The sequence below is a fragment of the Pelophylax lessonae genome (assembly GCF_965119305.1).
Source record: "Pelophylax lessonae genome assembly, chromosome: 2".
Classification (NCBI taxonomy): domain Eukaryota; kingdom Metazoa; phylum Chordata; class Amphibia; order Anura; family Ranidae; genus Pelophylax; species Pelophylax lessonae.
Genome location: NC_138769.1, coordinates 671,528,582 through 671,551,141, shown reverse-complemented (window position 1 = coordinate 671,551,141; position 22,560 = coordinate 671,528,582). Strand labels below are relative to the sequence as shown.

The window sequence follows — 22,560 nt, the reverse complement described above, 5'->3', positions numbered from 1 at the left end:
AGGCGTTTTTGTTAGATGTCAGTGCCTTCCTCCAAACGCCTGGAAAATGCCTGAAAAATGCCTATAAAATGCCAACGCCTACATGTGAACGTAGCCTTAGGTGTTACCTTGGGGAGATGCAGACTTGAATACTGCAATCACTGAGCAGCAAATGATATCACCTGTGATGTATTTTTCAGTTTTCTTGCAAACTTGGCCCTTAAGTGCCGTTTTACATTTGTGCGATGCGGGAACGCTGCAAATATACAGCGTGTTCCCGCATCGCATCCGCACCCCTGGCAGTTCACACTGCCATATGCGATACACTGGGACTGTCAATTAGAAGTTAACGACACCCCCAGATCAGATCACATATCACAGTGCGATCTGTAAGTTTGTATGGCTGAATTTGCACCGCACAGACATTACATGTAATCTTAGGAGCGGTGCGCTCCGAATTAGATACCGGCACTTAGTGTGCCCTGAGGACCGGAGTTCAGAAACGCTAGTTTTAGTATTTTGAATTTAATTTGTAGGGTGAGCAGCAGTCAGTGGAGGGTAGCAGACGCTGAGCGGTTTAAGGTGGATGAGTCTGGCAGGGGCATTCATGATGGACTGAGGGGGAGGGGAGGATATGCCTGGTACACACAATGAGATTATTGGAGGAATGATCGTCATGTTGTGGTGTGGTTTTTTTTTTTTTGTTTTTTTTTAATGCTAATCTCCTCAAAAATTTAAACTTTTTTTAACTAAAAGTTCTGTAAATTCTCATACGACAGAATGAACATTCAGAAGTATTTGTAATTCATTTCGGAAGACAACTGTACTAATTAAATGTAAATCATACGATCTGGTATGATTTTCGCGCTTGTTCCATTGGATAATATCGAATGAACTGTCATGATTGGCTCTCGAAAGCTATGTAATAAATCAGATTATCATACAAAAGCGGTATTTACGATTTTCTGATTGTGTGTACTGGCCACTAGCCTATGTAAAGGTAAGCCAATGAGAAGAGAGTTGCAGTAGTCCAGGCAAGAAATATCCATGGAATGGATTAGGAGCTTTGTGGATTCATTGGTTAGCAAGGAGCGTATTTTCTAGATGCAGAGGCGGCACATCTCTGAAGTCTCAAAACGCCCGACAGGCAAAATCCTATTAATTTCAATGGCCTCTGTTCACATATGAGCGTTTTGTCGCCAGACGCTCAAGAAAGTACACAAGCTTCTTTTTTGGCAGATTTCAAGAGAACAATACGCTCAGGTGTGAATGGAGCCTTACCAAACTGTTCTCTGCTCACTCGCAGCGGTCAAAAAAAGGCAAATGTTTATCAACATTGTTAAAGCGGAGTTCCACCCTAAATTTACTTACCTCCATCTTCTCGGGTCACCTGAAAAACAAATGGATAATCGCAAATTTTTTTTTTTTTTTTTTTACTTACCTTCTAGAGAAAATATACTTACCTTACTTCCTTCTTCCTCCCCCTCGGCGGCCACGGCGATTCGTCACTTCCTGGCTTTTGTAATGATTCCTGGGAGCTGAACGTCATCGCTCCCATGAATCAATGCACCGGCCCCGACATCAGTTCCGGTGCAGGCGCCGTCATTCCCTTCTAAACAGCTTCTGGGCATGCCCAGAAGCTGTGGAGGGATGACGCTGCGGCACCGGAAGTGACGGCGGGGCCGGTGCAGTGCATCGTGGGACTGAAGAAGATGCAGAAGAGGATCGCGCTGGCTTCAAGCTGCCCACACCTGAGATGGCAGCGCTGGACAATACTTTTCAAGGTAAGTATGTATTCTAAAAGGTAAGTGCAACCCGGGACAGATCAGAGGCTATCCATTGTGGAATGCACTAGCCCTGACTGTCCCGGGGGTATTTTTATTAAAAAAAACGTTCACTGGGTGGAACTCCGCTTTAAGGCTGCTAGATATCTATAAACACAATGCTTTGTAATGTATCATTTCGTTCTTTTTGATCAAAGGAATGAATTTGGGTCTGTAAGAGCCGGTTCACATTAGCGCGACACGACTCCTTACTACTTCGGGGGCGACTTGTGCATTACAGTGCACCACGACTTCGGATCGACTTGCAGGGACTTCACATAATGGAAGTCTATGCAAGTCGCTCCAAGGTTGCCCCAAAGTAGTACAGGACCCCTTTTCTAAGTCGGAGCGACTTAGAAACGTGTCCTGTAGCGGTCAATGGACCGCGAGGGAGCGCGACTTGTCAGCCTAGTGTGAATGGGCTCTAAAAGTAAGGGCAGTTAAACCTCTTAAAGACTCAGGCTGGCTATACATGTTCAATTGTCTTGTACACTTTTCTGTTGGATGTACCAAAATCCATATAATATAAGGGCAAAACTAAACAACACTTTCAATTGTATCCTATGAGGTAGGCCTTTGTACTACATAGTTGAAGATAAACCTAAAGAAAATTGTATAATGTATGGCCAGCCTAAGCTTTTTATTTTATTTGGCACTTGCTGCTTACAAGTTAAAATCCAGTATTTTTTGCTAAATTACTTAGAACCCCCCCCCCCTCAAAATAAAAATGAGCAGAGACCCTAGAGATTAAATTGGCGATCGTTGCAGTCTTTTATGTCACACTGTATTTGTGCAGAAGTCTTCAAACCCAGTTTTTTGGGAAAAATTACACTCTAATGAATTAAAAAAAAAAAAAAAAAAAAAAAAAAAAAGAAGAAACTAAACGGTAAAGTTAGCCCAATTGTTTATTATAATGAAAAGGTGTTATACCGAGAATCATGAGTCTATAAGCAAAAAAAAATCTTGGTTCATTTTATCCAGAATCGTGCAGCTCTAGTGGGTAGCACAGCTGACCATTTTCTGTTTGATACATTTCATATGTGAAGAAAGAAAAGCTAGGGTTGCAAAGCATCTCCCCTAATTTATCTTGTGTGTCCGTGTTAATTTTGGCAGCAAATTTCGATTTTATTTTTAGGTCTAGTAGTTTTAGTCGTATTTTAGTCATCTGAATTGTTTGTCATATTTTAATCGACTAAAATCTCCAGTACCTTTTTTAGTCAAATAAAATCTCATACATTTTAGTCAACTACAAATCGAATAGATTTAGGTTAATTCTAATGAATTATTTAAACATCTCTAGCATTTTCAAACGAATTGTATACTCCTGGAGTAAAAATCTAATCGGTTATAAGGTTTGAACACGCACTACAGACACAGATTGCCATTGTGATATATAAACATCTTTATAAATAAAACCAAGTTTCATAAACAAACAGAAATATTGCTTTTTGACAAACCGAAGTGCAACTTTAAAATACAAAAAACCCAAAAACTGTATACTCCATTGGCTGTAATGTCATTGCACGTATTACCTGAATATATTACCAACATTAAATATTAGGGAAAAATATAAGAAAAGCCTTTTTCTTGTTTAGTTTTCAGCAGCTTAGTAGATGCTCCTTACTTATGCGTATGCGGTGGTGCAATACATGTTTAAACTTTAATGTGCTATTATTACATGCTCTGGATAGAATTGTTGCCGATATAGAAATGGCCAGCAGAGGAGTGTTCATTTTGATGTCCATTTTTTTTATTTCGTTTTAGTTAGTTTGTCGTATTTTAGTCATCTGAATTCTTTTGGTTTTAGTCGACTAAAATTGTGTTAATTTAGTAGACTAAAACATTTGTCGGCGAAATTAACACTGACGTGTGTGTATATGTGAGATATACACACACTCACTATAGAACAATAATATAAACGCAACACTTTTCTGTTTTTGCCCCCATTTTTCATGAGCTGAACTAAAGATCTAAGACTTTTTCTATGTACACAAAAGGCCTATTTCTCTCAAATATTGTTCACAAATCTGTTAGTGAGCACTTCTCCTTTGCCGAGATAATCCATCCACCTCACAGGAGTGACATATCAAGATGCTGATTAGACAGCAGGATTATTGCACAGGTGTGCAATAGTCTGGCCACAATAAATGGCCACTCTATAATGTGTCGGGGGTCCAGCGGGGGTCGGAAGTCCAAAAACCAATCTAAAATGTGCAGTTTTATCACACAGCACAATGCCACAGATGTCCCAAGTTTTGAGGGAGCGTGTAATTGGCATCCTGACTGCAGGAATGTCCACCATTGCCCGTGAATTGAATGTTCATTTCTCTACCATAAGCCGTCTCCAAAGGCGTTTCCGAGAATTTGGCAGTACATCCAACCGGCCTCACAACCGCAGACCAAGTGTAACCACACCAGCCCAGGACCTCCACATCCAGCACCTTCACCTCCAAGATGGTCTGAGATCAGCCACCCGGACAGCTGCTGCAACAATCGGTTTGCATAACCAAAGAATTTCTGCAGAAATTGTCAGAAACCGTCTCAGGGAAGCCCATCTGCATGCTCGTCATCCTCATCGGGGTCTCCACCTGACTGCAGTTCATCATAACCGGCTTGAGTGGACAAATGCTCACATTCAATGGCGTCTGGCACTTTAGAGAGGTGTTCTCTTCACGGATGAATCCCGGTTTTCACTGTACAGGACAGATGGCAGACAGCGTGTATGGCGTCCTGTGGGTGAGTGGTTTGCTGATGTCAGCGTTGTGGGTCGTGTGGCCCATGGTGGTTGTGGGGTTATGGTATGGGCAGGCGTATGTTATGGACAACGAACACGGGTGCATTTTATTGATGGTATTTTGAATGCACAGAGATACTGTGACGAGATCCTGAGGCCCATTGTTGTGCCATTCATCCACAACCATAACCTCGTGTTGCAGCATGATAATGCACGGCCCCATGTTGCAAGGATCTGTACACAATTCCTGGAAGCTGAAAACATCCCAGTTCTTGAATGGCCAGCATACTCACTGGACATGTCACCCATTGAGTATGTTTGGGATGCTCTGGATCGGCGTATATCACAGCGTGTTCCAGGTCCTGCCAATATCCAGCAACTTCACACAGCCATTGAAGAGGAGTGGACCAACATTCCACAGGCCACAATCAACAACCTGATCAACTCTATGCAAAGGAGATGTATTGCACTGCATGAGGCAAATGGTGGTCACACCAGATACTGACTGGTTTTTGGACTTCCGACCCCCGCTGGACCCCCGACACATTATAGAGTGGCCATTTATTGTGGCCAGACTATTGCACACCTGTGCAATAATCATGCTGTCTAATCAGCCTCTTGATATGCCACACCTGTGAGGTGGATGGATTATCTCGGCAAAGGAGAAGTGCTCACTAACACAGATTTAGACAGATTTGTGAACAATATTTGAGAGAAATAGGCCTTTTGTGTACATAGAAAAAGTCTTAGCTCCTTGAGTTCAGCTCATGAAAAATGGGGGCAAAAAAAGTGTTGCGTTTTATAATTATATATTTAAAGTAGTTGTAAAGGCATAAGGTTTTTTTTTTTATCTTCATGCATTCTGCTTGTAAGCCTCCCTAATACCCAAGCCCCATCTCAATCCCGCGATGTTGCAGAAGAGTCTCGGCTGTCCTGGGGCTCTCCCTTATTGGCTGAGGCATTGGCTCCCGCTGCTGTCCCAAGGCATTGGCTCCCGCTGCTGTCCCAAGGCATTGGCTCCCGCTGCTGTCCCAAGGCATTGGCTCCCGCTGCTGTCCGGAGCAATGTCTTGGCTCTGGTGCCCCCATAGCAAGCTGTTTGCTGCAGGGGCACTTGGTAGGAGGGAGGGGCCAAGAGTGCCAGCGAGGGACCCGAGAAGAGGAGGGATCTGGCCTGCTTTGTGTAAAACCACTGCACAAAGCGGGTAAGCGTGACGTTTGTTATTTTTAAAACAAAAAAACTACACTTTAAAATTACTTTCATCCCACAGTACAACGAACCTTACCTGACCATGAGGTCTGTGAAATGTTGAATAACAGTTTGTCATGCAAGGTTAATGTAGACTTTGTGTAAAACTCTGAAAGAGGTTGGTCCAAAGTACTATGTCCGTGTAATCTGAAAGGATAATTGCATCAATGCCATAAAGGGCAGCATTTCTCACCAGGGTTCCTTGGGATCCCAAGGTTCCTTCAGATGGTGATAGGGGGATCCTTGAGCTATGATCAATTTTTGTATCCCAGATAAGTAACCACTGACACCAGTTATGTTTTTAGCTACGGAGTCTGGTTATTTCCAACAAAAGGCTATGCCACCTTGTGGGTAGTTTACCCTTGTATTATATTATTCCTCGTTGCTGTTGGGCTCTGTGTAGTCAACCTTTTACCATTGCCCAATGACAGCAACTGTTTTTGTATGTTTACCTGCTTAAGGTCCACCCAATAGCAGTTTTACTGCTACACGGTGGCACCTTTGGGCAGGATCACGGGTGTGTAAATAAATGTATATGTATCTGTGATCCGGCTCTTCTGGTTAGGGGGCGCGCATGCATTCTGCCATCGGGTTGCTCCTGCGGTGTTTACACGCAGCGGGAGCCCAGCGGCAAGTGTCGAGGACTTGATGTCCGCCGGAACCTGCCGGTCATCCAGCAGAGAGTTGTAAACAAGGCAGATCACTGTTCTGTCAGTAGGGAAGGCATGGATTCTGTGTCTCTGCAAAGCAGGGACTAGGATCCATGTCTTCCCCTTGTAAGCACCTCCCACAGTTTAGAAAAACACTGGCTAGGAGGAACACGGTTAACCCTTTGATCGCCCCTGATAACCCTTTCCCAGCCAGTGTTATTAGTACAGTGACAGTGCATATTTTTTAGCACTGATCACTGTATATAAGTGTCACTGGTCCCCAAAAAGTGTTGGTGTCCGCCACAATATCGCAGTCCCGCTATGAGTCGCTGATTGCCGCCATTACTAGTAAAAAAATGAATATCCCATAGTTTGTAGATGCCATCAATTTTGCCCAGCAGAAAGTTAAAAATATTGTTTTTTTCTTTCACAATTGTCGGATCTTTTGTGGTTTTTATTTTTTGTGCTATAAAGAGGTGATCAAATACCAACAAAACAAAGCTCTATTTGTGGTAAAAATATTTGGATACAGCGTCATACGACCGTGTAAATTGTCATTCAACGTAGCGCAGTGTCGTTTGACAAAAAATGGCCTGTTGGGGTAAATCTTCCGGAGGTCAAGGGGTTAAAGCAAAACTTAAATACTTTTTTTTTTTTGCTATTTGCAATGGCTCGTACACAGGATCAGATAATCGTACGGAAAAAATCGCTTTCGAATTGATCGCGCGATAAGCTGTTCGTTAGTACACAGCTTTTGACATCTCGTCCAACAAAATCCGAAGGAACAAACACGACAACTTTTGTTGTACAATAGCCTATCGAACGACCCATCGTTAAATCAGTACAGTATGCTTTCGCTAAAAATCGATAGACCAAGACCACGCATGATCAGAAACAAGAAAATAAACCGGAAAAAGTCTGGCTACCATTTTTCCATTTTTTTTTGATCAGATACGTAGCTACGCAACTGGAAAGCTTTCTTTTCCAGAATCGTACAAAAAAAAAATCATACCTTTTTTTATTACGCAGTAGTGAATTTGATACTAGTATCATGCAGCAAAGTGCAAACACATAATCGGACGACTTATCGATCGTGTGTACGAGGCATAAGGGTTCCTTTCCATTGACCACCAACTTGAAAGGCATTCTTCCCACAGACAGTGTAAGAAGGAACTTCCCCACAGTCTGTATGAGGGAACACGAAAGTGTTTACTGTCTGCTTTTCTTTTCTGACCATTTTTTGTTTTCATTCCCTAATAATGCTGAAAAAAGATGCTAGTCCTGTGCATAATTCTTTTTAGTATCCTAGTGATGAGCCAATAGGAGCATGCAGGAGAGGATGGGCCTGTCCTTTTTTTTTTTTTTTTTTTTTTTTTTTTTTTGACCTTTCGGCACAATGATGGCGTTGATGGTTTTCCAGTCTGTTGAGCATGTTCCTATGCTTTAAGGAAGAATTCCAAGCATGTCATTTTTTCGATGGTTAAGTTGGTCCAGCCTGGGCATTGTAATAATGCATATTAGGGGTGCACCGAAATGAAAACTTTGGGCCGAAAATGCAGGATGCCCTTGGCCGAAAACCGAAAATGACTTTTCCCCCCCAAATAATTTTAAAATTTAGATAGAAGAGGGGCAGACCAAAAACAGGCAGCAACGTACACCTGTCGCTGCCACCCTGTCACAGTATATGTACTGTGACGGGTTGGCAAGAGGTTAATTTAATTACCAATGGTATTTGTATTATGCAGCATGAGGGGGTTAATGTATTGATGCATTAGTGACCAACCAGTAGCAGTTAATTAACCCCTTTGTGCTGCATTAGTGCAACCAGTATCAGTGTCAATTAACACTGGTTGCACTGATACTGGTTGAACTAATGCAGCACAAAGGGGTTAATTGTCACTAGTGACCAGCAGTGCCAATACATTAACCCCCTCATGCTGCATATTACTAATACCAATGGTAAGCTCGCCTAATGCATAATACCATACCTGTGGGATTTCTCTAAAAGCTGGAAATGACTGTAGTAGGCATGGCTACTCCAGTGATCACCACTAGTTTCCATGTCCCATGCCGAGGGGCTGCCGGTAATTCTCTGATGGAGCCCTGGATAGCAGTAACAACTTGTCAGAGGTTCTAATCCTTTCCCACTATATCAAAAAGTAAAAAAAAAAATGGTTGTAGTTTTAGAGACCTTTTCATATTTAATGCATACTTGTTTGATTTTGGTCGTACTATTCCCCCAACCCTGAATGTTCACTTCAAATTGATGCAAACGGCTGACTTTTCTTTCCTGATTATTTGACAATGGCAGCATAGAATTGTTTTCCATGCAACGCCATTAAAGCGGAGTTCCACCCAAAAGTGGAACTTCCGCTCTTTTGTTTCCTCTTCCCCCCCCCCCCCCCTCCAGTGCCACATTTGGCACCTTTCAGGGGGGAGGGGGGGATGGGTACCTGTTTCTGACAGGTACCCTTCCCCACTTCCTGGATACGGCACTGTCCCTCGGAAGCTCGGTCCCTCCTCCGCCGCCGAGCCAGTAGGAATGCGCAGTAGGACCCGCTCGTGAAGCCGCAGGGCTCCACTGCCGGGTTCCCATGATGGCGGCAGCACCAGACAGCCAATGAAAACATTGGCTGTACAGTTCTTCTCTCCAATTGTATGTTGCTCACGATCAGTGATTTGTGCTTATGCTTGAAGGGTGATTTACTAAAGGATTTGAGAAAGTTCACACAATAAAATTGTCTAAAAGATTTTTCAGTTGTCCAATTGTGTGAAAAGGAAACTGTGACGAGGGGTAAGCTTATGGTAAGTTAGTCACATGCAACTTGTTCTGTAATGTTAAACATTGAATGTGACTTAACTACTACTAGCTATACCATGACCTGGTTCAGTGAGATCCCTCAGACAAGTGAAAGATCAGCTAAATGGAAATCTTATGAAGTTAGGTAAGTCTAATGCAATTTTGTTTTTAGTTTTGAACAGAGTAGGGCAGGGCACCAAAAACCCCAGGTGCCCGGTTGCATTGGCGACTTGAATTGGCAACCTGGCGCCTGGGCTACACTGCGACAGGTATCTTGTCAACCAGGTGCCTCTGCTAAGCAGAATCTGCTTGCTCAAAAGGGGATCTCTCCGCTGATACCCGCTGAGCAGGTGGATGACCGGTCCTATGGGGCAATCCGATGGAAATGAACTGCCTGTCCGTTTCCATCCGATCCCCCAAACAGATGGGGAATAGGACCACCATCCATCTGTTCTTGGCAGGCAAGATTGGATCGAATAAAGGCATGTGTCAGTGGACATGGTAATAAAAAAAAAAAAAAAAAACTGGCTTCTAACTTTTTTTTAGCTGGCTTCTAGTTTCCAAGCAAATTTGTCAAAACCTGGAGTAGGGAATGGCTAAAACTTCTGTCCCTTTTTTTTTTTTTTCCTGTCCTTTGCCGTTTGGGATTACCCATCAAACTTGCATTTTGTGAGAGGAGCTTTCAAGCAGAAAAGATGCCCAAAAATGCACTAAAAAAATAAAATGAGGGGAGGGTTGGTTTATGGAAAAAAAAAGGCCTATGCTCAAAAAAGCTTGAAGTTTAAAAGAGCACAAAAAAGCACAAGCTTTTTTCCTTTCAGCTGCAGTGTGCATGACCCTAGATCTTCTTGACAAAAAAACCATGTATTCTTTATAGCACAAGATGTGAAGTGAGAGCAGCAGTTGTAAAGAAAAGGGTATTTTCCAAAACTCTAGCGTAAAACATTTTATGGATTACTGTTGTGGTCCCAGTCCTGCATGACAAGCATCAAGCTAGACAAATTCCTCTAGCCAGACAGCCAAATATGCTAAATAACAATGTTGTATGCACCCAACTGTTGTGGGCGGGACGTGGGGGATATAATGAGCAATTTTGTAGTCTATAGCAGCCTCTCAACCTTTTCACCCAAGGGGAATCCTTGAAAACATTTTCAGATCTGGAGGAACCCCTGCTAAGATTAGTGAACTGGGGGCATGGAGAAAATGGCCCTTATATTGGTGGTCATTGGGGTGAGTGCCCTTCCAGTGGTGGACAGAGTTCTCTGCCAGCTGGCAGTGGACCCCTAGCAACCTCTGGAGGAACTTGGCTGAGAATGGCTGGTCTATAACCAGTTTGTCACTTGGATATTTTTAAGGCATTTCTTTTGAAGCAGATGCTTCCTAGCTTCTAAGCCAAGATGACAAGCTCCCAAATTTAATATATTTTTTTTCCAGCTTGTGCCACATTATACCATAGGTAACTTTCACCTTGTCCTAATGGGTGGCTTTGCCTTCCATTGATCGCTTCATAATGGATGTGTTGCCAGACAGCACTTCATTTGATGGGAAGGAATGAAGGGTTTTCCCACTCCATGGCACTACTGTTTTAAGTAGCATTCGGCAACCAAGCCAGCGGTGTCAATGGTTACCTTTTTCTTCTTTTATGGTTTTCTTGTGATTAGAAGCACACCAGAAAAAAGACCCACAGCTTCAGCTAACCGTTCACCAACCCCCCCCAGCTAGTCAAACTTTAATTGGACCTCCAACATTGGTCTCTGCTTTACTTTCTAAATCTTCTCCCAGTTTTGTAGCATCGGGCATCTCTCTGCCAAGTCCATAATGTAAAATTGGGCACGTGGCAGCCAGAACTCAGTGATTGAGAATTGTGTATAGTTGTCATATAGTGTAGTTGTTAGTTCCTTCATGCACATAAAATATTGCAGCTCCTATATCTAAATGTTTGTTGGTGAGGTTTTGGATTTTCAGGGTCTAGGTATTGCTCTGGCTACTAGGAAGAAAAATGTAAATTCTTCTTTTTTTTTTTTTTTTTTTTTTTCTTGGTGAGACTACGGGCCCAGGTAATATAAAGAGTCGAATGATTGAACAGTGTCTTCTTTTGAGACATTTCATCCAACTCCCCATTCTCATTCTGCTATGTAGTAAGGCAAGCCTGATGAGCCGCATAACAAAAGTTATTCTGTTCAGATAGAACGTGTGGGGCTCACTGTTGGATCTAGAGAGGTTCTAAGGAATAATGGTCCCTACGCATTGAACCTTGATGTTGCATAGTACAAGAATGTCTAATTGAAAATAGAGTAACCAACCAGTCCCCCTGGGGAATGGTCTGGTTGTTCCAAAAGGCAGATTTAACCACTTAAGCCCCGGAAGATTTTACTCCCTTCCTGACCAGGGCCTATTTTGCAATTCGGCACTGCGTGACTTTAACGGACAATTGCGTGGTCGTGCGACGCTGTACCTAAACAAATTTGATGTCCTTTTTTTCCCCACAAACAGAGCTTTCTTTTGGTGGTATTTGATCACCTGTGCAATTTTTTTGATCATGTGCTATAAACAAACAAAGAGCATCAATTTTGCAAAAATAACAATATTTTTCACATTTTTTATATGAAATTCCCCCAAAAAATGTAAAAATCAAAATTTTTTAACATTTTAGGCCAATTTGTTTTCTGCTACATATGTTTGGTAAAAAAAATTGCAAAAAGCGTATTCTGATTGGTTTGCGCAAAAGTTATTGTGTTTACTAACTAAGGGAAATATTTTTTTTTTTTTTATAACGAGTAATGGTGGCGATCTGCAATTTTTTTTTTTTTGCGACATTGCGGCGGACAGATCGGACCCTTGACTGACATTTTTGACACTTTTGGGGTTACCAGTGACATTACTACAATAATCAGTGCTATACATATGCACTGTTACTGTAAAAATGACACTGGCAGTGAAGGAGTTAACTTTATTTGAGAGGGAGGGGCTGTGTGTGTCCCTAGGGGCGTGATTCTAACTGTGATTGGATGTGGCTGTGTGTGTAACAGCACATATCAACGGTCCGGCATAGCCGGACCGTATGATCTGTGCTGTTACACAGGGGAGACTGACAGACGGCTTTGTTTACATTAGCCGCCTGCCTTTCTCCCGCTGTAACAGACGATCGCAAGTGACCGGCGGACATCGGGTCCCTCGCGCGCGGGGGGGTTGTCTGTGACCTTCGATGGGACGCGCGCGTTCCCTAGACCCTCACAGGTTAGCGACGTAGACCTACGTCGCTTTGCCTGTGAGGGGCTAACTGCCGACGTAAATCGTCGTTAGGCAGTCGGCAAGTGGTTAAGGCTCGTGCACATTTGACGAAAATCTGACAAAATATCCTCCGATTATTCTCTCTTGCTCAGCGTTTATTACCGTTGTTGACAGTGCATAATGTTCACGAAATTTCTCGTCCCATTTTTTTTTTTTTTGGGGACATTTGTTCCTAGACTTCCAGGTCTTCAGCAACTTCAGATCATGCGCTGTCTTTCGTATCCGATTTTTCACGGACGTACTCCGTACACATTAAACGTAAATTGGTTGTCTGGGGACGGACGATAAATTTTGGGGTTTGTCCCTCCATTATTTTTTTTCATTGAAAATGTCAGCATCGGCTGCTGAAAAGTGTGTACACACTAGCCAAAAATCGTACGATTTTACCTCGGAAGGGAATTTTGGCAGATTTTCTACTAGTGTGTACCCTACTTAAAGAGGAAGTAAACTGGAAGTTTTTTTTTTTTTTTTTTTATGACCTGCAAGTTAAAGCCATATTGTGCTAGTATGCTTTGCATACTAGCACGTCATGTGAAACATGCCTTCAAACCGAGCCCTCGATGGATGCCTTGTTCCTGCTGCAGGTCGCATCCATCTTCTCTCGTCTTCCTTCCGGGTCCGCGAACTCCAGCTGTGTGATTGGCCTGGAGCCACGTGACATCACTCCCGCACATGCGCCGGGGAGCCGCCGATAACTGCACAGGAATCTAAAGGTTCCTTCAGAGCGCATGCGCCAATGACCTCATAGGCTGCATGTATACTAAATATCTCCTTCAGGAGATATTTGGCTTTCCTATAGGTACAGGTAATGGATCAGAGTTTACTTCCTCTTTAAAGGTCAACAAAACTTTTTGGGGTAGAATGTCTCTTGGGTCTCTCTAGGCAATTTCTCTCACTTTATGATCTGTTTTGATACCACTGAATAGATAGGAAGCAAAAATGAGATTTCCCAATAGGGATGCGGTAATAAAAGATTAAAAGGTGTTAATCCTGTCCAATCTACCCAAAGCTAAGGGAAAACATGTTTTGGCTGGACTTGGACTTTACTCTACCTTTTTATAGTAGACAGCGTAGGCAGGTGTACTTCGAAAGCTCAGTGCAGAGAAGAACCAGCAGTTAAGTGTCAAGCTGGCCAAATCATATACTGGAGCTGTTGTGTTCTGATAGCTGGCACCGGTGGCTGCTGGAATACCCAAATTGTGGCTGCGTCTGATTGCATGCAACTGCTGTTTGGCTGAAACTGTTCTGTCTAGGCTCCTTGAATTTTTCAATCCAATGATGTCAGGTGTGAGGGTGGCAATGGCCACCCGCAGAGTAAATTTCAGCTGCTTCTTAATGAACCGGATGAAAATGACATAGTGTATGGCCAACTTTTAGATTTAAAATGTTACACTTGTGTTTTGGGTGTGACATGGTTGGGCTCTGCTTTCAGAGCCAGCCACATCATTCAAAGATCTGTTCTATCTGCATCGTAGTTTCCAAATGGAACAAAATTGTGGGGATTACGGCACTCCCAATCCATTGACACTTCCTATAGTTCTCTAACTGAAAAATCTGTACCTCGGTATGCAGAAAGCTGGAGGAAGAGTCTGCAGTAGCCTTTGCTACTGACCTTGCAATACTTTGCAGACCCATTTGTAAAAAATAAGTGCACTTTTTTTTTTCTTTCTTCAAAACATAGACTTGGCCTTTTAAGGCGGAAGAGTTCATATATGTAAGAGTCATGCATATGGCAAATCTTCAGTGTGTTTTGTGTGGTGGTGGGCGGATGGTTATTTTTTGTTTGGGTTTTTTTTTCTTCTTTTTTTTTTTTTTTAAATTTTAACACCGCACTTGCCTCTTTACAGGCCAGCACAGATGGAGGTTCAGCGGGTGCATTGACTCCCCAACATGTTCGCGCTCACTCTTCCCCAGCCTCCCTGCAGCTCGGCGGCGTGTCGCCCGGTGCACTTTCTCCGCAAGGTGTGGTTCCTCCTCCAGGTCCTGCCCCACCAAGCCAGCATCTTCGACAGTCTTCCTATGAAATCCCAGATGACGTTCCTCTGCCACCAGGATGGGAGATGGCCAAAACCCCATCAGGACAAAGATATTTTCTCAAGTAAGTCACCATCCAACAAAACAGAATTATGTGCTTTACTGGAATACATTATATGTGCTTTTCTCTTTTCGCTGAGCACCTATCCCTGTCCAGCAGAATTCATACTGAAGGAGCTGCTGTCTGCAGTTTGCAGGATATGCTATTGAAAGTAATGGGTTAGAGGCATTGAAAGTAACTAGGAATTTATTGCCATATCCTACAGGTAGTGGTGCACCAAATTTAAAAATTTCAGAACCGAGAATTCAGGATGCACTGAAATTTAAGGGGGGAGAGAAAAAAAAAAATTATATATATATATATATATATATATATATATATATATATATATATATATATATATATATATATATATATATATATATATATATATATATATATATATATATATATATATATATATATATATATATATTTGTCAGGCACCTTTTTTAAAGTGGGGATAGAAATTCTGCTTGCTGCATTTTTGGTACAAATTTGGCAAACTGCACCAAAAACTCATCTCCCCATTGAAATGCATTCACCATGCAGCAAAATATGAAGCAGTGTTTTGAAGCATGACCTATAAAAAACACCACGAGCAAGGTAAAATCGCAGGTGTTTTTTGGCAGCGTTTATCGCCACTTTATTTTTTTTTTTTTTTCGCTTTGGCACAATGATGAAAACCCTATTTTTGGCCGATAATTTCGGTACATTGCTAACTACGGGTGTCTACTTAAGAAGAAAGGCTTCTGGATGATTACATGCCATATTATGGATGGCTCATTTTAATCATTTCTGGGAACTGTGCTGGTCTGGTACTTGCAGTTATATTTAGCCATGCTTTTAGTTTATGTGCTTTGCATAAACCTATGCATACACTTTGCTTTCACATAGATGTAGATGTAATCTTGCTTGATTTTTATGCTTCTAGGACCAGTCCTGCACAAATTGATCCAAAGGCATAAAAATGAAGTGTGCACTCACACTAGCAGTGTTAACTAAGCCGGTACTTATGGTAATTTTCCTTTTCTGGTGCCTATCCATGGCAGCATTCTGAACCCACCCAGTTTGTTTCTAGCGATGTACAGTAAATGGGCTGTTGTGTGGGTGTTAACTCTTCATAGGTATTCCCCTCAGCTTTCTGCTGTCCTCACTGATCTCTACAGAGTGTAACTTCAACTCCCTGCCCCCTGTTTTCTGAAAGCTGAAAAAATTCTGCACTTTAAACAAATGTAAAGAGACAGCTGCAGATAAACGGGTAAAACTAATGTAGGAGGATTTGTTTCATCTCATGTGGATCACCTGAGGCCAGTCACTTCACTAAGGCAGGCCATACACAGTTAGAGTATTCAAACTGTGTATAGCCGGTTAAATGTACAAAGTTGATCGATCAACTTGGATACAGCCAGCATGCTGGGTTTTACCTGCGATTATCTCTAGCGGCGGCTATGGCCACTAGCAATAATCACTGTCTTCTCCCAGCAGGGACAGCTTTAATACAAATCAGATTTGATTTTGACTGAGAAAAGGTCAGCACTGTGTATGGGAGATGGTCAGACTTTTCCTGTAAAATATCCAGGAAAAGACTGGCAGAGCTACTTGTAAACGGCAGATTACCCGAATTGCAAGTGCTGCCGATTTTCTGCCTAGAGTTCTCCTTAAAGTGGCGTTCCACTGGTTTTTGTGCTTAATAAAAGCCACCAGCTACAAAAAGTGCAGCTGCTGACTTCTAATAAACGCACACTCACCTGTCCCACGGTCCAGCGATATGGCTGGTGGGAGCCTCGGTTCTCTTCCTCTTTTCCCCCCAGCGCCGGCATCGCTACTGTGGGCACCCGGCTGTGACAGCTTGCGGCTTCACAGTCGGGAGCATACTGCACATGCGCAAGTCGTGCTGCGTGTCCTGAGTGGACAGGCAATCTTCTGGGACCTGTGACATGTCCCAGAAGATGGGGGAGGGCAGAACTTCCGCTCAAGCCGCCTAGAGTGTGGGAGCGAGTACCTGATAAAACTAGGTACCAACACCTCCCCCCCCCCCCCCCTAAAAAAAAAAAAAAGACATGCCAAATGTGGCATGATGGGGTCAGGAGGCCTTTGGAAGTTCCACTTTTGAGTGGAACTCTACTTTTAAGGTTTGTGGTTAAAAGATGTCCACCCTAAAACTAAAATCCCTGCATCTATAGATCTCCACGTTCTAAAGCCTTGTATACACGATCAGATTATCGGATGAATTTTCATCAGTTTTTTGTTGCATGCTAGTCTCATATGGAAAGTGAAGAGGTTACTTTCGTACGAAAATTCTCGTAGAACAGAATTCAACTTCAGAAGTGATGTCATGTGTTGAATTGTTTTGTAATTCTTCTTTCATTTCTGTGTTTCCGTAATCTTGCTCTTACAAGTTTTTTTTTTTTTTTGGACCAAAACTGTACTAATTAAACGAAAATCGGAAGTTGTGTTAAATTTTATAGCCTGCACATCCAGTTTTTGTTGTAAGAAAATTCGTAATTACTGTCGAAAGCACCATACTAGCGATCCGATAATCAGCAGATCGATCGTTCGGATTCAATTTTAGTTCTGATTTTCTTATCGTTTATGGGCCTTAACACTATCCTTTCTAACCCTGTAAAGAAAAAAACGACTATACTTGCCTTTTTTGAAGCCGATCTGACCCGATTTCACGCTGAGCTGTCATCTGTGGCTTTACTGTGTAGGCCGTTGCAGAGGACACATCCGAAAACGGAAGCCCCAAAGTAAGTCTATGGGAATGTCATATCCCGTTCATTTCACAGCTGTTGTCAGCCTGTCCAGCTTCTTGCGCTGGAGATTGGGTTGGATCGGCTTTAAAAAAGGTATGTATTAGAGGTGCGCATCTTCACTGGTCTCACAATTCAATACGGTTAAGCAGTCAACTTTTGATTTGGTTCTGCAATGCATCACGATTATTGCCCATGGTTTTAATCAAAAAATTTAAGCAGTCAAAACTCAACTCTTGGAGAAAAAAAAAATACTCCCTGCATGTAGCAAAGTTTGAACACAGCAGACAACTTAAAGAGGAGCTCCAGGCTCCCCCTAATATACTACAGGAGCTGGCCAGAGACTGCAGACATGGTGCAGGGGCTGGCCAGAGACTGCAGACATGGTGCAGGGGCTGGCCAGAGACTGCAGACATGGTGTAGGGGCTGTGCCACTTCTATACACTGGCGCCGCCCATTCGGGAGTTGACAGGTGTGCAGAGCTACAAATCCAGAGCCGGGGGAGAGCGTGGGTGGGGGCGGCATGTTGACCTATTGCGGCGCCCGCCTCATCAGACCACAACATCTGATTGTGGTGCAACTTCGCTGGGTGCAGCCAGCCCACGGGCGCATGTTAGGATGCAGAAGTGCACCAACACCTTACACTTACAGGGCTAGATAGGTTAATGTTAGAATGTGGAGATCTATGGATGCAGGGATTTTTAGGGTGGACTTATCCTTTAAACTTCCACCCAGCCTGCTTCCCTTTGCTCTCAAGGAAAAATAAAATCAAATTAGTTTCTTGAACTTTTTTTTTGGTAATCTGTGCAACACTGCAGTTATTTTCTCCAGGAAAGTGCCTGTAAAAGTGCACATATTGATCTTTTCCTCTCTTTATCTTTCTGCACTGCCCTGGTTTCCATATTAAGGGCTCATGTTTCACAGAGAACAATGAGGACCCTGAGACTGTAAAGTACACAGAAGTCTGGCAAGCTCATCTGCATGAGCAAGAGCATTTGTTCTGCAGCAGACATCCTAAGTAAATGATTGAAAGGGCCTCTAGCTGGGAAGGATCTGCCCTGATGGAGAAAAAGCCTGGATATAAACAAGGTTGTTAAGCAAAATAAAGACTGCTTTTTAAATCTCTCCCTGCTGGGATCACACGCTGACCTGCTGAGCAGCCTAAAGCCCCGTACACACGTACCGATCGTCGGCGAACGATCGGCGTCTTTTGTCCCCGGGCTGTCGGTGTCTGTTGAAAAGTGCAAAGACAGCACAAGAATTTTGTCCGCCGACTACAGCCAACTGCAGAAGTGATGTCATGTAATGGTTAACTTTCCCTTTGTTTTTTTTCTTTTCTGAGCATGCCCAGTCTTGCAAATCTGCGGTCTGTCGGCCGAATTCTGTACTGACTGGCGAACAATCGGCCGCTCTGGTGTCGCCATACAATACAAACATTTTAATGCTTGCATGACAGATTCTTGTCGGCAGAATGTGCGCTCACGGCTGTCGGAGGCATCATACTAACAAGCGTACAATCGGCAGATCGGTCGTCGGCCGGCGCTTTTCGGCCGACGATCGGTACCTGTGTACGGGCCTTTACTCGTCCTGGTCTGCTGATGAGACTAGTTTCGGGTGTTGGTGACATAAAGGGTAAGGTGTGCATTATGGGAGGAAGTCGGCTCACTGTTAATGAGCTTAAAGCGGAGTTCAACCCTAGTGTGGAACATCAGCTGATCTGCTTCCCCCCCCCCCCCCCTTCTCCGGTGACCCATTTGGCACATTTCAGGGGGCAGCAGAGAACAGGTACCTGTTTTTGACAGGTACCCTTCCCCACTTCCAGGAGATAGCACAGCAGCCCTGTCTCTGAGAAGGTTGGCTCCCCTCCTCCTTTCCCTGCCGCTGGGCCGATTGGAAAGTGCAGCACACTTTGCGCATGGGCAGTAGGGGTCAAGGCTTCACTGCCGGTTTCCCTTATGACAAGTGGCGGTAGCACCTAACAGCCGATTCGAAAATTGGTTGGGGTGCCGACATCACAGGCTCCCTGGACAGGTAATATATAGACACTTAAAGTCAGCAGCTACAGGATTTGTAGCTGCGGACTTTATTTTCCACGGGCCGAACTCCTCTTTTATGGATAACTGTATTCTTTACTCCATGGCTATACATTTGCATATGCTGCCTGCTTCTGGTAGCTTGTGATCTCCAGTGATTACAGTTGTGCAGGGCAGAAAAGAAATACTGAGGTTTGATGGAGTTGGTTCTTATTTTGACCAGTTGCCTGACTAAAGCCCAGTACACTGTATTCGTTTTTTGTTCAACCCTGTGGGCTAAATGGGGGGGGGGGTGGGGGGAAGAGAGCCCTGGAGGAGATCATGTACTAACTATCCGATGTTAGTACAGCCATCTGCCCCGCTGAGCTATTGTGTTCTGACATGGGGATGCTCATGTGGGGAGGAAAATGTCCCTGTCGCATATGATTGGCTGTTTGCTGGGATAGTTCAGCTGGGATTGGCCTTAAAGTGGTCCCTAATCCTAACCTGACCCTTCTGTTTGACTGTTTACCACTTCCAGCCCAAAGACATCGTATGATGTCCTGGACTTTGAGTGGAGGTATCTGAATGATGCCTGCTGCCATCATTCAGCTATCATCTTTTGCAGCCGGCGATAACCTGCACTGTAAGAACAATCTTCGATAGTGGCCGCTTGATCATTCTTACAGGCGCAGGAGGGGACCCCCAAACCACCCGCTGCCCTCCGGTGCTTCTACCAGCTTGTCCGTGCGATCGGCAAGCTGGAGAAGGAACCCACCGGCGGCGGAAGTTCACCACAGAGGATACCAAGGAACAGATGGTCTTTGGCGGTCTCTCTGACTCTCGGAGGTCCAGGCGCGACATTGACGTCACATCCGGCCTGGCAGTTGTAAATACTGCTGTTGACTTGGCTGGAAAACCGACCTCTCTCCATAAAGAGGACCCGCCATGCCCTATTCTTACAAGTGATGTTTATATTACCGTGGGAGATAAAAAGTTGCAATGACTGCCATTTTATTCCCCATAGGGTCTCTGCTAAACAACATATATAATGTTTGGGGGTTCTAAAAATGTTTTGGCCAGAAACCCCCAAACATTATATGTAGGAGAAGAGTGCCAGAATAGGCCCGGTATGGAAGTGGGTTTAAGAGGAACTTCAGCTTTGGTTTTTTTTTTTTTTTTTTCGCCTTGGAGAGTGGAAATGGATATCGCTAGAAATTGATACTCGCTCCCCCTGTAACTGTTACTGGCTAGGGGAGGAGCAAACTAGTGGGATTTCACTTTTTGAGTCAAGTTCTGCTTAAATTTACAAAAGTTTTAATTGTGATTTAAATTGCATCTCCAGCCAAGCCAAATTTAGTTGATATAAATTTATTGTATGAATGGTTCTAACTGGCTAAATATTACTACAGGCGGTCCTCGGGTTACAAACAAGGTAGGGACTGTAGGTTTAAGTTGAATTTGTAAGTCGGAACAGGTACATTTTTTTTTTTTTCCTATGATAGCATAGGGAAGGGTTAACACCCCTGTAACATTTGTTTTGCTGTCTGTACCCCTGTTCAGAAGATTTCACCTCACTTTCTGTCCATATGACAATTGGATTTTGAAAATTTTGGGTTGTTGTGGAAACCAGGATTGGTAATAAAGCTTCAGTGGAGACACTTTTTTCCCATGAGAACTCTTCCAGGAGTGAATTTCCCTTCCTAGGGGGAGATTTCTCCTCACTTCCTGTTCTCTCCCTCCGATTGTAAGTAGGAGTCATTTGGAAGTCGGATATTTGTAACCCGGGGACCGTCTGTAATCAGATTTGGATCTTTGTGTTTTCCATAGTGCAGGATAATAGGTAAATTGGTGATTGAGAAGGTGTCAAGTGGGAACCAATACACTTCCACCTGCCATTTTCCTAGTGTGGCTTTTAAAGCGCAGGCCTCTCCATCATATCTGAGCTTCTGCAGCTGAGAACGTCATGCCTTGGTGGTGGTGAACCTATAACATGTTCAAAGCTCATTGATGGCATTTATTGCATGACTCCATTCCCTTAAACCTGTTTTCTAACCGAATACATGAGTTGTCTGATTGTAACTGCTCATTTCTACCACTGGATTCCAATAAAAACACTCCTACACACAAATTATGGGCTGCTTTGTGTACAAGACGTTTCAGTACATTCATGAACAGAAGAGGTTTAGTTTACAGTGACCCTAAACAATGTCCTTATTAAACTATGCAACACTACTTGCTGGCCTTGAAATCTATCTTTCATAAAATCATTCTTGCTGTTTTATCCTTGTGATGTCCTCCATGAGCTCCTGAACCCCTCCTTTTTCCTCTCGCTTCTGTTTGTTTGGAACAAGCAGTGCACATTAGATGTGGTCATGTGCACCGCTCCATGCAGATTACACATGACATAGTCCATATCCCATCTCTGGGGCGAGAAAGAGAGGGTGACTACACTCCTCCAATACAGTGGCACCATGGAAGACAGATGTAGCTACCCTTTACCAGGAAGTCAAACCACAGCTTTAAAAAAAAAAAAAACAATTTGGAGATTTACCTTTTTCAGTAAAGGATGTTTACTAGTTTTAAACAGTTTACAATCTCTTTAAGCTTTAAAATGACACCAACGTCTCATGTTTTCAAATAACGAACATGTTATACTGCTCTCCTCTGTGCAGTTGGTTTTGCACAGAGCAGTCCCGATCCTCCTCTTCTGGGGTTCCTCGTTGCTGCTCCTGGCTCCTCCCTCCAATTGAGTGCCCCCACAGCAAGCAGCTTGCTTTAGGGGCATTATTGTTCAGGTACAGCGCCACCTAAATCAGAAATTCTAAATGTGGAAGAAATAGACCAGAGTCCGTAAAGTCCGTCTGAGGGAAATTATTCAGGTGAAGTAAGATATGCATATATGTTCCAACACCAATCATGCAAAAAAGTTCCTGACGGTCACCACGTGCAAAGAAATAAATGGTTGTCTCCTTACCAGAAAACTAGACCCCCTGTTAAGGAAGGTCCACCGGGCATGAGGTGTAAATGGTCATCAGGAACAAACGCACCAAATCTTCCTCCAATCCTCCACGGGATATCCAGACAGGACCATGGGCTCGGACAACTTCATATACCCCAGATAAAGGACATTGATATTCCTCCAAAAATACAAATGGGGGCGCACATAGTGACGTATGTACATATTTATTGG

General features: G+C 43.4%; 1 protein-coding gene across 4 annotated transcripts in view; it reads left to right on the top strand.

Moving 5' to 3' along the window:
• YAP1 (Yes1 associated transcriptional regulator) overlaps window positions 1-22,560 on the top strand; it is a 139,358-nt gene that overhangs the window by 23,085 nt on the left and 93,713 nt on the right. For all 4 annotated transcript variants that reach the window (XM_082245985.1, XM_082245984.1, XM_082245983.1 and 1 more), the window contains exon 2: window positions 14,373-14,623. In XM_082245985.1, the coding sequence (XP_082102111.1) occupies window positions 14,373-14,623 (251 nt within the window). The remainder of the gene's footprint in view (window positions 1-14,372; window positions 14,624-22,560) is intronic.